A 17,894-nucleotide genomic window follows, 5' to 3' on the forward strand; every position below is an offset into this window, starting at 1 on the left:
TTGGAGAGTTTAGGTTTGTTTTGTAATAACCTAAGGGCCTTTCGACTAATTAAACTAACTTCAGCACCTGTGTCTACTAAACTTCTAAAAGAAATATTTCCTACTTTTATCAGACATGAATTTGGATTCCCACAAATTGCTATAGTGAATGTTGACATATGTTTTCTCCTATCACCGACTTCTTTATGATAAGAGACTCCTAGTTTTTTTGATTACGTGAGGCGTAATATGGTCTCCTGCCATTTCGACATTCCCTTTGAAAATGACCCATTTTCCCACAATTCCAACATTCAATCTTTGATTTCCAATCGTTATTTGGCCTATCACTAATTTGGTTATTTTGAACTTGAAATTCTTTACCTATGGCATTTATTTCGCGTTTTCTTGATTTACAATCTTTTATGTTATGACCGGGCCGTCTACAGTATATGCAGTATTTATTTGGTCTTAAATGATCAATTTCCATTGGTTCATGCCTATCATTGATGCTAATATCATGCCTGCTATTTTGACTCGGCGCATTACCTATTCGAAGATTAAATCTAGTTCTAAGATTTTGTTCATTTGTTGCACTACGCACCGCGGCTTGAAGAGTATCTGGATTTTCTCGCATTACTTTCATTTTTAGGAAATCATGTGCCAAACCATCAATAAAGAACCCTATTAGTTGCCTTTCAATAACTATTAGGTCGCCGTTATGACCTACAAAAGCTTCTTCCGCCATCGTTAAAAGTCGTTCTGCATATATTTGAACATTTTCCCCTGGTGTCTGTTTTATTGCCCTTAATAGACAAAAAGCATGTTGTGGATCTTGTACTTCCGAAAATCTTGATTTTAATTCCCCTTTTAGTGTTTCCCAGTTATCATCAGGGTTACTTTTTAGATATCTTTGTATAAAATCACTAACTGCATTTTTGCTAGACTGATAAGCTACCATTTTTAACCTTTCGCTATCTAGACCCGTAAGAACGCCGTATTTTTCAATATTTTTTATCCAATATTTGAATTGTTTCGTATCCCCGTCAAAATATGGTACTACTTGTGATATACTCTGAGTGCCTACTACAGCCGATACATTTTGTAATTGTTCCCCTAAATTTTGAAAAATTCTACTAATATCTGGTTCTGCCATTTCTCTATGTTATCCAATAAAACCGAAATTGTCACTCACCCCTTTTTCGTTTCAGGTTCGTACTTCGCCGTTGTGTTCCACGTCAACCTTGCTCTTATCCTTGGTCAGCAGGCGCCAAACTTTTACGTGTCACGTAACGCCAACGCTCACTTAACTTTCGTGATAGTTCGTTCAGTAACCAACCAACAACTGTTCAAGTGTTCTAAGTCTTTATTGTTCCACGTTCTTTCTAAGTATAATAATCAGTATATAATAAAGTATCATACGGGCCATATGTCCAGTCCACGCCCAAAATCTAATCTACTAACATGAGTAACATGCGTTCATATATACTGCTGATCTCGACCAGTTTGTGACAGGTATGCATATCTAATATCTTATTACAGACGAAGGGATGTATTCTATAGTCATGAACTGTCACGCTAATTGGTCTAATAGCCAGCGGCTATCACGAACTGTCAGCATCTAAGTGTATCTACACTTGATCCCATGATGGAGTATTTGCTTTTTGATACAAATATGGAGTATTTACTTTTTGATACAAATAAATTTTGAATTCTATTATTGATTTTTGGTAATTACTTTAAAGTGTTTCATACGTAACTTTTATGTTACGTAACACTTTAAAGTTGATACGTAACGACGGTTACGTGACAGCCCTTATAATCTTACCCAAGTTCCTAAGTCAATCAGGGGTCATAATTTGTATTTAGGATAAAATGGTGTTATGTAACTTAATTGTAAAATGGTCGTCAATAATTGTGTGAAGTATTAGGTCAATTGAATGAAGGGTATAGAAGTTCTTAGTAAAAATCGCAACATGTCCTAAAACTTTAACCTGACACAATGTGCCCTTAAACTTTGACTTAGTTCCTAAGTCAATCAGGAGCCAAAATTTGTATTTAGTATGGAGTTATGTAACCTCATTTTGTCATGGTCTTGAAAAACTGTGTGAAGTATTATTTGAATTGAATCAAGGGTATTGTAGATATACATTGTAAGTGAAAATGCCAACTTGCCCTAAAACTCTAACCGGACGCAGACGCAGACGCCGGTCGAGTAGTATAGCCTCCTTATTATTCGTAAAGTCGAGCTAATGATACAGGTTTAATTAGTATTTAGATAAGAATGAATACATTCAAATGAATGACTAGTTGTAAAATATGGTATGATTTAAAACAACTCACCGGGCTGTGAAATGATGTAATAATTTGAGTTTGAACTTCCAAATGGCTCTGTGAAAAAGTGAATGTGATTATTTTGTCAAAATCTAAAGACCAACTTTGCAGTTGGACAGCTAGGTAGGGTATGTCGAAAGTTAGTATGGAACGGTAAATATAAAAATATTGACCAATGAAATTGCAATTTAAATATATAAAACCTGTTTAAGACATCACATCATATAAAAACAACTGTAATTTGTGTTCATGCAATTACAAGGACTGAACGAATGGCAATTGCAACATGGACTGTTGGGGTGCAATCGACTTGTCTACCCAATCTAAAACTTGTAGCGTACTTTGTCGTCTGAATCATTCCCTCACTGTCGCCGCTCAGCATACTATCCATTGTATCATGGCATTGTTTCAAATTCTGCTTTTCTTTGGAAATGCCGTTAGTGGTTTTTATCAATGTATCGCTAAGCACTGTATATGAGTAGTCCATTTCAGACATGCTTAATTTATGCATTTTCTGGGATTTTAAAATAAATATTTGATTACAACCAATATACTCCTTACTTATATTTTCCAGTTAACAAAACTTCTTAGTACCGCTATTATTATCTGAATCAATCATTAAACATATATTAAGAACACATAAAATATGCCTGTTTTAGTAACTTTCAGCGAAAAATGATCACTTAATTCACAGCAGCCTATTAGATATATATATACACATTCAATAGACATATACGTAGTCAATAAAAGATTCACAGCTTACTTGAGGGGCGAGAAGCTCTTATAAGCTAAAAGTAAGAACTGTTATGTAAATTGACCACCACTCTTCACTCACAACTCTCATACAACGTTGTCAACTGTAAATCTGGTACACCAATCATCCATGAAAACGGTGGAGACGATAGATGCACATTCCCTTTGCGATTTAACTCTTAAACCATCTTCCTGGATTTTTTGTAATCAAGTTTGGTAACATTTGTTATGCTAATTGAGTATCAAACTTAAGCAATGCGACCCACAAATAAGCTAGTTGTCCGCTAGCTCCATTAACCGTAATGTTAATTATTGATATCTGGTGTCCCCATGTAATGTTGGTATCATTTGAAAGATGTTTGCTGATGTATGAAATAAAACCCAAAGTGCATAACACATTACGTTATTATAGTTTGAATATTTACTCTTTATTTCAACTGAAATCGAACGTAGACAGACCATCGGACGTAAAATTTCTATTTGCAGACTTTTAGGACAAATTCATTTTTTTTCGATAATTTGGGTTAATTTTCAGATTTTCTTTGTCCTTAAGTAAAGCAATTGAATTGGACGTCAACGATTTGAAATATCGAACTTGACAGCGATATTCTGGGACACCCACCCATTGAACATGTCAATTATACTCAATCGTTATCTAAATGACTCATATTCAAGTCGAATCGGCTTTTTTTAATCAACTGAAAATGGTCGAAAAACCAACTGGCAAATGTACGAATAACAGTGATTTAAAACATCGTATGTAACGAAGAAACATAAATATACATGAAGAAAAAAACTAATATGTGTACTGTTTGATTTCTTTTTATGTGTACCTTTTAACAATAAAACAATACAAAATCTGAACGCCCAAACTACCAACATTATTGATTTTGGATGTTCGCGAATAACCAAATATACTTCTGGCGAATGCAAGAAAATTATTGATTTAAAACAGTGGTTGTTCGTGGAAATGCATATGTGTACACGCATAAAAATGCATTTAGCGTTTGATTTCGTCACATGTATACCTTTAGATCATATAAATAGACAATTTCCCAACTACCAACTGATTGGTTATTGAATATTCACGAATAACCAACTGGAAATGTTCAAATAGCCAACCGGCCGATGTAGAAAATATACTCAAATAAAACAGTGTCACGAAGATACATAATATGTGTACATGAATAAAAATACATTTGACGTGTGGTTTTTGTTTCATGTGTACCGTTAAACCATCAAAACAAGACACAATCTGAATTCCCAACAACCAACTGGTTCGTTGTTGGATATTCGCAAGAAAAACCGGAAATGGCCGAGTAGCTAAATATCAACATCATCATTTAACATCTATGAAGTTAATTACCCGAATCCCCAACTAGCATGTAGTTGAATATTCGAATAACCAACGACCAGTTAGTAGGTTGTTGCATATTCGAATAGCCAACTTCCAAATACATATACATATCAATATTAATAATATCTGTCATGTGTTCCTGTTCCGGATAGAAAAATCCGACCCGAGGGCACCTGCGTTGCCTGGTAACGAGGCTTGCCGAGTTACCGGCTACGCAGCGTGCCCGAGGGTCGGATTTTTTATCCGGAACGGATACACATGATAGATATTTTTTCTAGCATACCTTAATTATTTTTTTGTGAAGTCGCTGTCAACGTCAATAAGTTCCTTCGATATCAAGTCTTTGAAGGGTTATTTCGTTTTGTTGTGAAGATATATTTTTGCAAAGTTAATGTTTATGAAACTCATCTATTGAAATCTCATAATTATGGTTACTTTAAGTATATAATAAAAGAAATAAAAAGTATTACGTCACAGCGCGTGACTCATCTGGCATGGGGGGATGCCAGATGGGATTTTCCAGCACGGCTGACGTCACCGGAAATGCCTATCCCGTGTGCTAGAAATATATATATGTCGATCATCCGGTAAATGCGTTCAGGGTTATCACGTTAACATTTGATATGTCGCAATGTCCACTATGACGTCACTTTAGGTGGAACAATCTGGAACAATAACCAGAACTGAAATTATATAGCCAGAACTGGTACTATAGCCAGAACATTTTGATATCTATAAGATGTCCTGAAGACTTGTGTTGGATATCTTTCAAGAAGAAACAAAAATGAGCTCATCTAGTAGACGTGTTGCTCTGGTAAGTGCAATTTTCTGTAATTTATCCAATTTATTGTTATGGCATACATATCGCTATATTTTAGAACTGCTATCACATACAAAATACCGTGTTTTTTATAGTTTTAGATTGATCAATGCTCATTCATAAATGTCAAGGTAATATATGTGCGTTATCACGGGCTTATATGCATCAGCTAAGGGGTCCGTTAAGTTTCTTACCTGTGTTTACCCTCCAACTTTACATCAGCACTAATAGTCCAGTTATGGTTTACTAGTTAATTCCACTTAATAAATAACATTATAAGTGGGTAACAATTAAGATCCACGTTACCTGTTATCTATAAATGCATTTCTGGCTTCTAGCACTAAATGGTTATCTAGTAATGATTTGCGAATTCTACATAGTAACGTACTCATCATCTTAATGCAATTTTCACTCATTCAAAGGTGACTGGGTCAAACAAGGGAATTGGTTACGCTATTGTTCGTGGATTGTGCAAGCAGTTTGATGGGGACGTTATTTTGACCGGTAAGCTATGGTATATGTTTTTTTTTACAATTTAAGATAAAAAAAAATGCACAAAAACAACAATTAGTGAAGAAACAATGCTATACATGTAGTCTAATCAATCGAGAATGAACACGCGGATGGAAACTTATCTTTTTTGTAGTTTTGTAATTAATTAATTTAAATGAATATTACTGAATTTTTCATGCGTTCTACATCGTAACAAGAATACATGTTATAGCATATGCACAAAATTTGTAATACACTGTCACTTTTGTTATAATGTACTTATGGTCGTATCTCATTTCATTCAATAAAAGTCCCTGTTGTCAAATCATTGTTGCCACGTACATATTACACACGTTATTAATTTATTGAACTCAATAGCTCGTACTGAGAGTAACGGACAGGACGCTATCAAGCGACTAAATGGCGAGGGTCTACATCCGAAATTCCACCAACTGGACATCACAGACAAGGCCAGCATTGACCGCATTGGTCAGTTCCTAAAGTCGACGTATGGGGGCCTTGATATACTAGTCAACAATGCAGGCATTTCCTACAAGGTTTGACACACTTTTTATTTTATTTTGTCCCTTTTTGTAGACTGGTTCAAATAGGATTTGATTGAGTGATTTTTGAAATTATGTTTCAAATTAACGAGAACTATCCATAGAAATAAAACAGTTTCTGCAATGATATTAGAAGTTCTTACTGTAAAATTACACGACCCATTTGCTGACTTGTGGTAACCTTCGTGAAACGTCAATGAAACTCCTTTGTAGTGTTATACTCAATTAAAAACGTCAACTATTGCTAATATTTGTCCAGTGACATCAATCAATGGAAAAATGCAACTTATTCATGAGTGTCTCACAATTTCTTGTAATAACAAGAACGTTAATGTAAAGCTGTAGGTACATCGCTATCAAAGAACAGTCTCATCCATAAGAAATATAAGTGAATTGAAAGGCGATTAAAAAGACACAGTGTGAGGAACAGCTCTTAAATTAATTCTTTTGTAAGACATTTGCAAAATAAATAAATAAATTAAATGTAAGTTTTCAAAACGTCCTTTGTCGTTTCTCGCCAAGGGAGATTACTGCGTATAACATATATAGGAATTAGGGCGCCGACAATTGATGATTATAACAGCTTTCGTGAGTGTGCGCGTCTGGAATATATTAATATATGCGCATTCATCCCTCACAGGCGGCAGCCACTACGCCGTTTAAAGAGCAGGCTGAGGTTACCTTGGCTACCAACTTTTGGGGCACTCTAAACGCCTGTAATACACTCTTTCCTCTTCTCCGCCCACATGCAAGGTATGCATTCATCCACGTGTTATTTGCTTTAATTGTTTTAACTTGATAATGAAAACAGCTTCTCCTTTTGAAGAGTTGAGACTTTGTTACTATGTTTGTGTCTCTAGTTCATTGCCGTTTGAACCCTTGTCTTATGCACCTAATCAGGGTTTATTTTTGAATTTTCGTTTACTGGGTATGTCCCTGTAGTTTTCATTGTATCATTTAAAAGGAAATGATTAATTATAAGATAATTATGATTGTTCCTTGAATTTAAGTTTAAGAAAAGAGTTTTGCTAAATGAACTGAAATGTTTATAACTTTATACATAAAAAGTTCGCTTACTAATTTTTTTAGATATAGGAGACATGTGTTTTAAGAATGGTCAGTAGAATATATCCCTGGTATGGTAAGCCCATGATCTTGTTGGTGAGAGATCTACAACTTTTGCATAAGAGCACCTTTATAATTAGAGATGAGTATCAGAAGATGTATATCACTGGTAAATGAATAATACCCCTAGGGTTGTGAATATATCCAGTATTGCAATTCAGTTGTGTATCACTGGTATAGTTTCTTAACTTTCTTAATGAAAACGAACCATTTCCCCTCAGGGTTGTGAATGTATCCAGTATGGTTAGTCAGTTTACGGCCAAGAAATGCAGCAAGGAGTTACAGAACAAATTCACAGATCCAGATTTAACGATGGCTAATGTGGAACAGCTCATGACCGAGTTTGTAAGGTGAGATTTTTAATATGGGCCTATATTGCAGGGGCAAGTTCCGTACGAAGAGCGAGTACCACATTACAGTGCTTTTGACCTTATTTTCAAAAGTGTTTTTTATAGACTAGACCATTACCAAAGAGAAAAGAACGAGAAAGGTTAAGCCCTTCTTACAGAAATTCCATTATGGTTGTAATATTTATTGTAATATCATACTTACACAAATTTTGACTGACTTTCTTGAAGAATGGATGACCACTGATGAATTTGTGAACGGAATGAGAAACATTTACACAAAATTATGTCTTTAATATCTGACCTTGTGACCTAGTTTAAGATGATTTATAAATATGGCCCCTGATTTTTAAAATCTCATTTTGACATGATCCTGTTAAATGTCTTGTTTGTAACATTTAGCTCGGCAAAGGATGGCAGCTTCAGGCAGAAGGGATGGCCGGAGTCTGCGTACGGAGCAAGCAAGGTTGGCGTGACCTTGATGTCCTTTGTCCAGCAAAAACAATTAAACTCTGAGAGCAGAGAGGACATAATCGTTAACGCTGTAAGTCAATAGTGTATTGTATACTTTTAAATAACTTCTTCAAAGAGAGGGGTAATATTTGTAAGTAACATAAGTAACTTTAATTTGTAATACATTAACTATATATATTGTTTAAGGTTAATTGAAAAGAAAAACTCAAGTAATTGATAAATTAGTATTAACAACTGACAACAGCTATTCGTTATAAGGCTACAAGCCCAGTCATACACTGAAAATGAAGTGGGTTTTTCTAAATTCCTCTTTAAGTTATCAATGTTCAGACAAGCCAAATATGCAATGATATTTGTCATTTGACCCAATTCAGATATCTCAATGTTTAAAGACATGGTTCAGCCAAATATAAACATCGATTACTTTGTTGTTTAGAATCTGAATTTATGACTCCAAGATATAAAGTTTACCTTCCTTAAACAAAACAAAACATCTAACGTGTTGTCTGATTGCTTGCTTTGAATATTCCAGTGTTGCCCAGGTTACGTAGATACAGACCTTACCAGCCACAAGGGAACAAAAACAATAGATGAAGGTATCTAAGTTAACATTTTATTGGCCGTTTTAGATCTCAATCTTAGTTTGTTTCTATTCTCAATCCTAGTTTGTTTCTATTCTCAATCCTAGTTTGTTTCTCAATCCTAGTTTGTTTCTCAATCCTAGTTTGTTTCTCAATCCTAGTTTGTTTCTATTCTCAATCCTAGTTTGTTTCTATTCTCAATCCTAGTTTGTTTCTATTCTCAATCCTAGTTTGTTTCTCAATCCTAGTTTGTTTCTCAATCCTAGTTTGTTTCTCAATCCTAGTTTGTTTCTATTCTCAATCCTAGTTTGTTTCTATTCTCAATCCTAGTTTGTTTCTATTCTCAATCCTAGTTTGTTTCTATTCTCAATCCTAGTTTGTTTCTCAATCCTAGTTTGTTTCTATTCTCAATCCTAGTTTGTTTCTATTCTCAATCCTAGTTTGTTTCTATTCTCAATCCTAGTTTGTTTCTATTCTCAATCCTAGTTTGTTTCTCAATCCTAGTTTGTTTCTATTCTCAATCCTAGTTTGTTTCTCAATCCTAGTTTGTTTCTATTCTCAACCCTAGTTTGTTTCTATTCTCAATCCTAGTTTGTTTCTTGAGACCTTAATTGAAAGTACAGCAGCTTGTCTTGGATCCAGTGTATGAAATGAATCACAAGACAAACCTTAGTGTTAAAACAAGAACTCTCTCAGTAGATGAGATGATATGTGACAGGCAAGTTTTAAATTAGATATACGACATTCACTACAATTGTTGTTTCATTCACCAGGAGCAGACACACCCCTTTATCTGGCGATGCTGCCTCCGAATACAAACAGTCCAAAAGGAAACTTTGTCTCCGAGCGCAAAATTGGAACATTACTGTGAAGTTTGAACTAGACCATGAAGAGACTTGAACGTAAATATAGAATATATCCTGACTGTCATCAGCAGAGCTTACATTGTGTTTCGTTTTGTACACTAACCATGAAATATGTTAGCAGTAGATGTGTAATGCTATGGTCATACTATTATTTTAAAAGTGACCTTGGAAAAGTACACTTCACATGGACTTAACCTTGTTACTTTATTTTTTCTGAGAAGAAGTAAATAAAGATTTGATGAATTTAATACTCGCATTGTTTTGAACATGTATACATAAACAATTGTTAAAAAACTGATTACAATTATTAAAAACCACAACTCTGAGTTTACTAGTTTACTGACAATAGCCAACTAGGCAAATGAAGATCATAAACAGAACATATGAATCCACGCAAAAGTTTATATTAAAACTTAAACAGATTAAACAATGACAGCTAATCAACACATGGCAACCGTGACCAAATTTGGGGGAATTTGATTGAGGGGAACACACTTCACTGACACAGCTATCTGACAATGTGCATTCACTTTGTAAACAGTTCATCTTCCTGCAGTTATTCTGCAGGTGAACCAATTGTCGTGTAGTTCCATATGATCTCGTGCCTCGTTCTGATTGGTTCCCTGGATCCTGTTGAGATCCCATGACACAGGTACATGGTTATGACCTGTACTCTATGACTAAATTTGACAACTAATGAACATAGTTGATCAAGTGGCAGAGCGATCAGTCAGCATATGTCACCTCACCGCATATCCAACCGTTATTGTTAATACATGCGAATACCTAAAACCCGAGTGAAAATGCTTACGCTGGGAAGACACAATATCGTACTTCGAAATTTACTTGAAAAGTTTTATCCATTATAAAATACAGCAATATCATTATACTAGAATATTGTCGGAAAAACGCCAACAATGTCGAGACTGCACTGTGATATTCATGGAAATTATTCCGAAAACGGTTGTTGTTGTTGTTGTACCTTAAATACAATATCTGGCAAGTTGGTTGCATAACAGTTATGTCAAACAAGTAATCTTACCAATAATTGTGACATTGATCTGCAACCTATTTATATGGATCTTGCATGTGACATACCTTCTTCTCATGGTGAAGATTTGTGCCAAGTTCTTTCAAAATCCCGAATTGCGTAGCCAAATTACAGCCTGGACAACCCAAGTATAAGCCTCATGGAGTTTGACCAAGTACCTTGAGTGTAACCAATACCTCTGTCTAACACCATGGATGTTGCACGTGATACGCAATCTAATGGTAAACATCTGTTTCCAGTTGTCTTGAAATCCTACAATGCAAGTAACAGCCCGCACAAGCCAAAATAGAAGGGAGAACATCTCAGTTTGACCAATGATCCTTGAGTGTGCCCAGCATATATGTTGTGTACCTTATATCGCATTCCTCTGCTGAAAATAGATCGCCTCGAATAAAGGCGCTCAATTTCGGCTATCCTCACTTGACGTCAGCAAAGGGCAGCAAATTTAAAACAAGGTATAATTGAAAGGGTGTATTGCACCGGGTCTCCATATATCTCACTCTGTTTCCCCTACTCTTCTTATATCTAGTGCAGTCACTTTATATCATGTCACTTATTGCATCTCGGCGGGAATAATTCATTATTCATTATGTTCATAGTCAAATCGTTCTTTAAATAGTTCCGAGGAGTGTGCAACAATATTTCTTGAATGGTACGTGAAAACATCTTTTATGGTGGCATTTGAAGCGAGAAATAGTTAATAAGGATTTTAAATATTGGCAATTTACAAGGTTTCCATGATGCTCCAGACGACGGTCTTCAAAAAGGGAAGTAATTGTGTGACAACAATAAAAAAGGAGTTCCATACGGGTCCTTGTTTTATCTTTCTCCGTGGGCAGGATAATAATTTCCAGTCATATATATATGGCAGATTTCACGTTTTGGTGACCAAAAAGTTCCCGGCGAATATTGATTTTTAAAAATTATTGCAGATTTGTGATTTTAACATAATCTTTTACAGCAATTTCTTATCTATCATATTTTAGAACATTTGCAATGATTTATTCATGTATTTTTATAAAAAAAAGAATTTTGTATCACCATACCATTTGTGCTAGTGTTACAATATTGCCGATAAAAACTTGTTTTTTTTTATAAATATTTTGATCCAAAGAAGTATTTTGTCTTGCACTAAATGGTTCATTTATCTATAAAACAGATTGTACAGACAAACATTAAAGATTGTTTTGTTTTTCTCAAATACATTTATTGAAACAGACCCAAATTGGACAACAAGACAGAAAATATTTCCTGCAAACATAGGTTTTCTGTTTAAATCAGATCAGATAAGCTATAAACATAAATGTTTTGTTGTGGTGATATAAATGTCTCTAGTATGGTGCAATTATCATTTCCTTTGATATTAAACATATATATTATAAATTGCTAATTGCGAGTATGTGCTAGTGTTACCACAAGACAGAATGAGTAACATTAGCAGTATGTCACATTAGCAGTTGGACAGAATGTTTCACAACAAAATAAAATACAGACCTACCACAGACTGTTTGAGCTTGATACAGTATAAAACAAACTATATAAATGATTGATAAACACAGTCAATTGATAATCACATAAAAATCATAATAATCATACAAGATTGACGAAGATGCAGTGTGACAGACGTACACATTTTATGAGCTTCTACAGTTGAAAATAGTTTCTTTGACTCTTCATTTAGTTAAATGTTGTTATAATGTTTTACTCATTTGAGATTTTAATAACCTGTTGTTACAATATAATTCTATTGCTTCTCATATAGTTCCTACTAGTTTTGTTCATGTTGATTTATAAATACACTGTTGACCTAAGTTTATATGGTGTCAGGCTGAATGACGAATCCTGGAAACACTGTTCCCGCAGCAGTTTGATTAAACAATCTCGTAAAAAAATATACCAATCTGGATAGAATAACTTCCAATACGAAAAACCAAAATAGAACTAAAGATCAGACTGTTGCGTGTCTTAAAGGCCTAGTTTAAGGCTTTTAAAAGTGACCCTCCCCCTTTTAAGACCTAATTTAAAGAATATTTGGCATGATAATCCCCTGCTGTGCATCTCCTTCCAATCACACTGGTTTGACAGTAGGGGCCAATTTCGTGTGTTTACCGGTAGGTTTATCGGCTCAGGGCCATTAAGGGTCCATTTCTATTTTAAAATATCCCATACTGCGCAGCAGGATACTCAGATCGGAGATCTGATAAGACAATTAGGCAATTATGCACCAATCAATTGTAACCACGGCCCCCCAGGTCCGGGGGTATACTGGGGATAGCCGGGGAAAAGGGCCGTGTTTTTACTTTCCAGGTGGCCCCGCATGGACGTGTGAGTGCGGTGGTTTTGTCTTAGTGTCAAATTTAGCGGAGATATTGACTTATATAGAGTCTCTGGGGTGCAGGGGGGCATTCGGCCGGGGGTTTACAAACAGTTCGTCCCCACAGGGCGGGGATTTTACCCGGGGTTTGCTGGACTAAAAGTCAAAGTCCCCGCTATTCCCTGGACCTGGGCTATCAAGCAACTCAATGGCGAAGGTCTACAGCCGAGATTCCACCAACTGGACATCACAGACAAGGCTAGCATTGACCGCATTGGTCAGTTCCTGAAGTCCACATACGGGGGCCTTGATATACTGGTCAATAATGCGGGCATCATCTTCAAGGTTTGATTGTGTGCGCTTATTTGCTCTTATGTCCCTCAGGGTTAGGGTTAGACCAAACACGACATGATTGAGTGATTCTTGAATAAACAATACATGCAGCTTAATGATAAATTACTATGGAATTCTAATTGAACATTTCTAAAGCTCCGCAATGCATATAATTAACAATCGAATGTACACTACAAAAAATGCCCATTCCTTCCTCACAGGCGACAGCCACAGAGCCGTTTAAAGTGCAGGCTGAGGTTAACTTGGCAACAAACTTCTGGGGCACTCTCAACGTCTGTAATACACTCTTTCCTCTTCTTCGTCCACAGGATTCATCCATGGGTTATTGGCGTTAAATGTTAACGTTGATTTATTAGTGCTTGATCATGCAAACTGCTGAAAGGTTATATGAATCATAGAGTCTGTTACAGGCATGGCCCGAATCCTTGTAATAAAACCAAGGTCGACTCACTGTTTGTATTTGATATAAATTGTTCTCCCTTTGAAGAGTTGAAACCTTTAAAGGTAATGATTATAAAGATTATTATGATAAACTATTTTTATGGCCCCGAAGGTGGGCATATTAAAATCGCACCATCCGTCCGTCTGTCCGTCCGTCCGTCCGTCCGTCCGGCTCTGTAACTTTCCCTTGTATGGACAGATTTTAAAATAACTTGCCACATGTGTTCCACATACCAAGACGACGTGTGGCGTGCAAGATTCGTGTCCCTACCTCAAAGGTCAAGGTCACACTCAGTGTTTATTCACAATGGAGTGCTGCATATAAGGACATAGAGTATAAGTTGTCGTGTCTGGGCTGTAACTTTCTCTTGTATGGACAGATTTTAAAATAACTTGCCACATGTGTACCACATACCAGGACGACGTGTCGCGTGCAAGACCCGTGTCCCTACCTCAAAGGTCAAGGTCACACTAAGTGTTTATTCACCATAGAGTGCTGCATATAAGGACATAGAGTATAGGTTGTCGTGTCCGGGCTGTAACTTTCCCTTGTATGGACAGATTTTAAAATAACTTGCCACATGTGTACCACATACCAAGACCACGTGTCGCGTGCAAGACCCGTGTCCCTACCTCAAAGGTCAAGGTCACACTTAGTGTTTATTCACCATAGAGTGCTGCATATAAGGACATAGAGTATAGGTTGTCGTGTCCGGGCTGTAACTTTCCCTTGTATGGACAGATTTTAAAATAACTTGCCACATGTGTTCCACATACCAAGACGACGTGTCGCGTGCAAGAACCGTGTCCCTACCTCAAAGGTCAAGGTCACACTTAGTGTTTATTCACAATGGAGTGCTGCATATAATGATATAGAGTATAGGTTGTCGTGTCTGGGCTGTAACTTTCTCTTGAATGGTCAGATTTTGAAATAACTTGCCACATGTGTTCCACATACCAAGACAACGTGTCGCCTGCAAGACCCGTGTCCCTACCTCAAAGGTCAAGGTCGTACTTAGTGTTTATTCATAATGGAGTGCTGCATATAAGGACATAGAGTATAGGTTGTCGTGTCCGGGCTGTAACTTTCCCTTGTATGGACAGATTATAAAATAACTTTCCAAATGTGTTCCACATAACAAGACGACGTGTCGCGTGCAAGACCCGTGTCCCTACCTCAAAGGTCAAGGTCACACATAGTGTTTATTCACAATGGAGTGCTGCATATAAGGACATAGAGTATAGGTTGTCGTGTCCGGGCTGTAACTTTCCCTTATATGGGCAGATTTTAAAATAACTTGCCACATGTGTTCCACATACCAAGACGACGTGTCGCGTGCAAGACCCGTGTACCTACCTCAAAGGTCAAGGTCACACTTAGTGTTTATTCACAGTGGAGTGCTGCATACAAGGACATAGGGTATAGGTTGTCGTGTCTGGGCTGTAACTTTCCCTTGTAAGGACAGATTTTGAAATAACTTGCTACATGTGTTCCACATACGAAGACGACGTGTCCTGTGCAAGACCCATGTCCCTACCTCTAAGGTGAAAGATACACTGTTTATTCACAAGGGAATTCTGAATATAAGGACATAACAGTGTAGGTTGTCAAGTATAGGTGGTATTTTTTATGTTCAGAGGAAATTTAAAATAACTTGCCATATGTATTTGACACATAAAGGCAAAATCAACTTTTCATGTACTGACCTTGTTCGTAGGTCAATGTCACATTCGGTGGCATTCGTCTAATACTGTGACAGCTCTTGTTTGAATCTTAATATCAAGATTATGCAGATAATTTCTCTTAATTATTTAAGAAACTTACACATGTTACGCTGACTATTTTTTGAATTATTGGGACAATGTGGCACTGGTATAGCTTGTGCCTAAGACCTCGTTTGTGAGAGGCCTACCACGTAAGCACAAAAACACTTTTCAGAAATGAGTATCAGACGATGTAAATCACTAATAAGGTTTCTGTATAACTTTCTAAATGGAAATGTATAATCCCCCTAGGGTTGTTAATATATCCAGTATGGGGAGTCAGATGATTGCCAAGAAATGCAGCACAGAGCTTCAGAAGAAATTCACAGATCCAGATCTAACAATGGCAAATCTGGAACAGCTTATGAACGAGTTTGTAAGGTGAGATTGTTCATATGGGACTATATTACGAGAGGCAAGTTGAGTAGGCAATTATTTAAGTGTACCTGAACATCACAGGCCTCTTGCCTAAGCAAACACCTGATTTTTAAAAGCATGTTTAAAAATAGAAAGTTTACAAATAGGAAACGAGCAGGAAAGGTTAAGCCCACCTCAAGAATTTCATATGTTTTTTTTACAATTTATTGTATATGCAGATTTTTAAATACAAAATAATGAGTTATGCTCCGGCCGAAAATTAAGTATAAAATGATCGAAGAGCAATAACTCTTAAAATACCACAGCAGAGTTACGATTCATTTACACAGCACCTCTATTCGTTTAGATATATCTTTATATGATGAAATAAGATGATAAACAAATAGCGACGGGCAATATAATTATGAGGTTTGAAGTCATTACCGCAAACGCTTTTAGAGTTATGCTGCGGAAAAAAAACTTTGCCTATCATATTAACAAAGCAATGCTGTGCTGGTAGGCTACGAAGGAGTGGACTGACCACCCTTCATTTCTAGAATCTGATTTTGATTTCTTCCTGTATCATGTTTGTAACATTTAGCTCGGCAAAGGATGACTGTCTCAAGCAGAAAGGATGGCCGGAGTCTGAGTACGGAGTAAGCAAGGTTGGAGTGACCTTGATGTCCTTTGCCCAGCAAAAACAGTTCAACTCTAACAGCAGAGAGGACATCATTGTTAACGCTGTCAGTCAATAGAATATTGTATAAATTATTCAATGAAAGGAATTATATTTGTAATTTGCATAGGTTCCTTTGATTTGAAACACATTAGCAATAAATAATTTTTAGCGTTCATTGTTGAAACTCAAGTATACTCAGCAAAAATAGAAACGTCCCTCCCTTCAGGAAAGATTTATCGAAAACCAAAAGGGTTACTTTTATGAATCAAAATAGAAAAAACAAGTTCATTAATTTCTGTATCAAAACCAATTAATAACATCTGGCTATCTTGTTAACTTTTCGAGAGATAACCGGCCAAGAGAGGTAGGGGTCAAAATAAAAAAAATCCCGAAACTCAGGTAGGTGTTATTGAATGTTTAGAGATGGAATTTCAATAAGAAATGTGGCACATCCAGTAAATCTCGTTAGTACCGAGTGTGGCCACCATTTGCATGAATGCATGCAATGATCCTACGCCGCATCGACGTAACGTAACGCAATACCAGTGCGTTGGGCAAATTCCTCCATTCCTGTTGTAACGCCCGTGTAAGATCGCAAACATTGTCAATCTGATGGTTAGCTCGTGCTTTGCGGCCCAGCTGATCCCATATGTGCTCAATGGGGTTGAGATCCGGGGAAACCGCGGGCCATGGCATGACGTTGACATTGTTTTGCAGCAGGAATTGAGTGGTGACCCTGGCTACATGAGGGCGGGCATTGTCATGCATCAATTTTACACCAGGACCGTGCTGACGAATAAATGGTAAGGCATATGCATTTAGCACGTCTGCAACATAACGCTGTGCATTAATGTTGCCCTGTACAGCAACCAAATCTGTCTTCCGGTTTCCCATGATCCCACCCCAGACCATTACGCTCCCTCCCCTAAACCTGTTCTTCTCAACAATGCAACAATCGGCGAATCTTTCATTTTTACGCCTGTATACCCGTTAGTCTTAGCATGACTAACTGTGAACCGAGATTCATCGGTGAACAAAACTCGGTTCCAGTCAGCCCTTCTCCAAATCGGATGACGTCACGCCCATAACAGCCTGGCAGCACGGTGAAGTTGGGTCATTATCTGACCAGTGTACGGGCGGCGTGCCCTGATTGGTTGGGCGTTACGACGCAACCGGTTGCGAATGGTCTGCCCTGAGACGCCGTATTGCCTAGCAGTGACTTTGGCTGCCAATTGACGTTGACCTA

General features: G+C 36.9%; 2 protein-coding genes across 2 annotated transcripts; both read left to right on the plus strand.

Moving 5' to 3' along the window:
• Positions 1 to 5,106: 5,106 nt before the first annotated feature.
• Positions 5,107 to 10,015, plus strand: LOC128242420 (carbonyl reductase [NADPH] 1-like). Its single transcript, XM_052959562.1, has 8 exons — positions 5,107 to 5,234; positions 5,663 to 5,744; positions 6,111 to 6,289; positions 6,936 to 7,048; positions 7,642 to 7,770; positions 8,170 to 8,311; positions 8,774 to 8,837; positions 9,596 to 10,015. The coding sequence occupies exons 1-8, from the start codon at positions 5,205 to 5,207 to the stop codon at positions 9,691 to 9,693; spliced, it is 837 nt and encodes a 278-aa protein (XP_052815522.1). The 5' UTR covers positions 5,107 to 5,204; the 3' UTR covers positions 9,694 to 10,015.
• A 3,233-nt stretch (positions 10,016 to 13,248) lies between these two features.
• Positions 13,249 to 16,724, plus strand: LOC128242933 (carbonyl reductase [NADPH] 1-like; the record flags this gene model as incomplete). Its single annotated transcript, XM_052960383.1, has 4 exons — positions 13,249 to 13,398; positions 13,608 to 13,714; positions 15,859 to 15,993; positions 16,571 to 16,724. Coding segments are annotated over 4 exons (546 nt in total), but the record flags the coding sequence as incomplete, so codon positions are not given.
• Positions 16,725 to 17,894: the final 1,170 nt, after the last annotated feature.

This window comes from Mya arenaria, chromosome 8 (genome assembly GCF_026914265.1).
Source record: "Mya arenaria isolate MELC-2E11 chromosome 8, ASM2691426v1".
NCBI lineage: Eukaryota > Metazoa > Mollusca > Bivalvia > Myida > Myidae > Mya > Mya arenaria.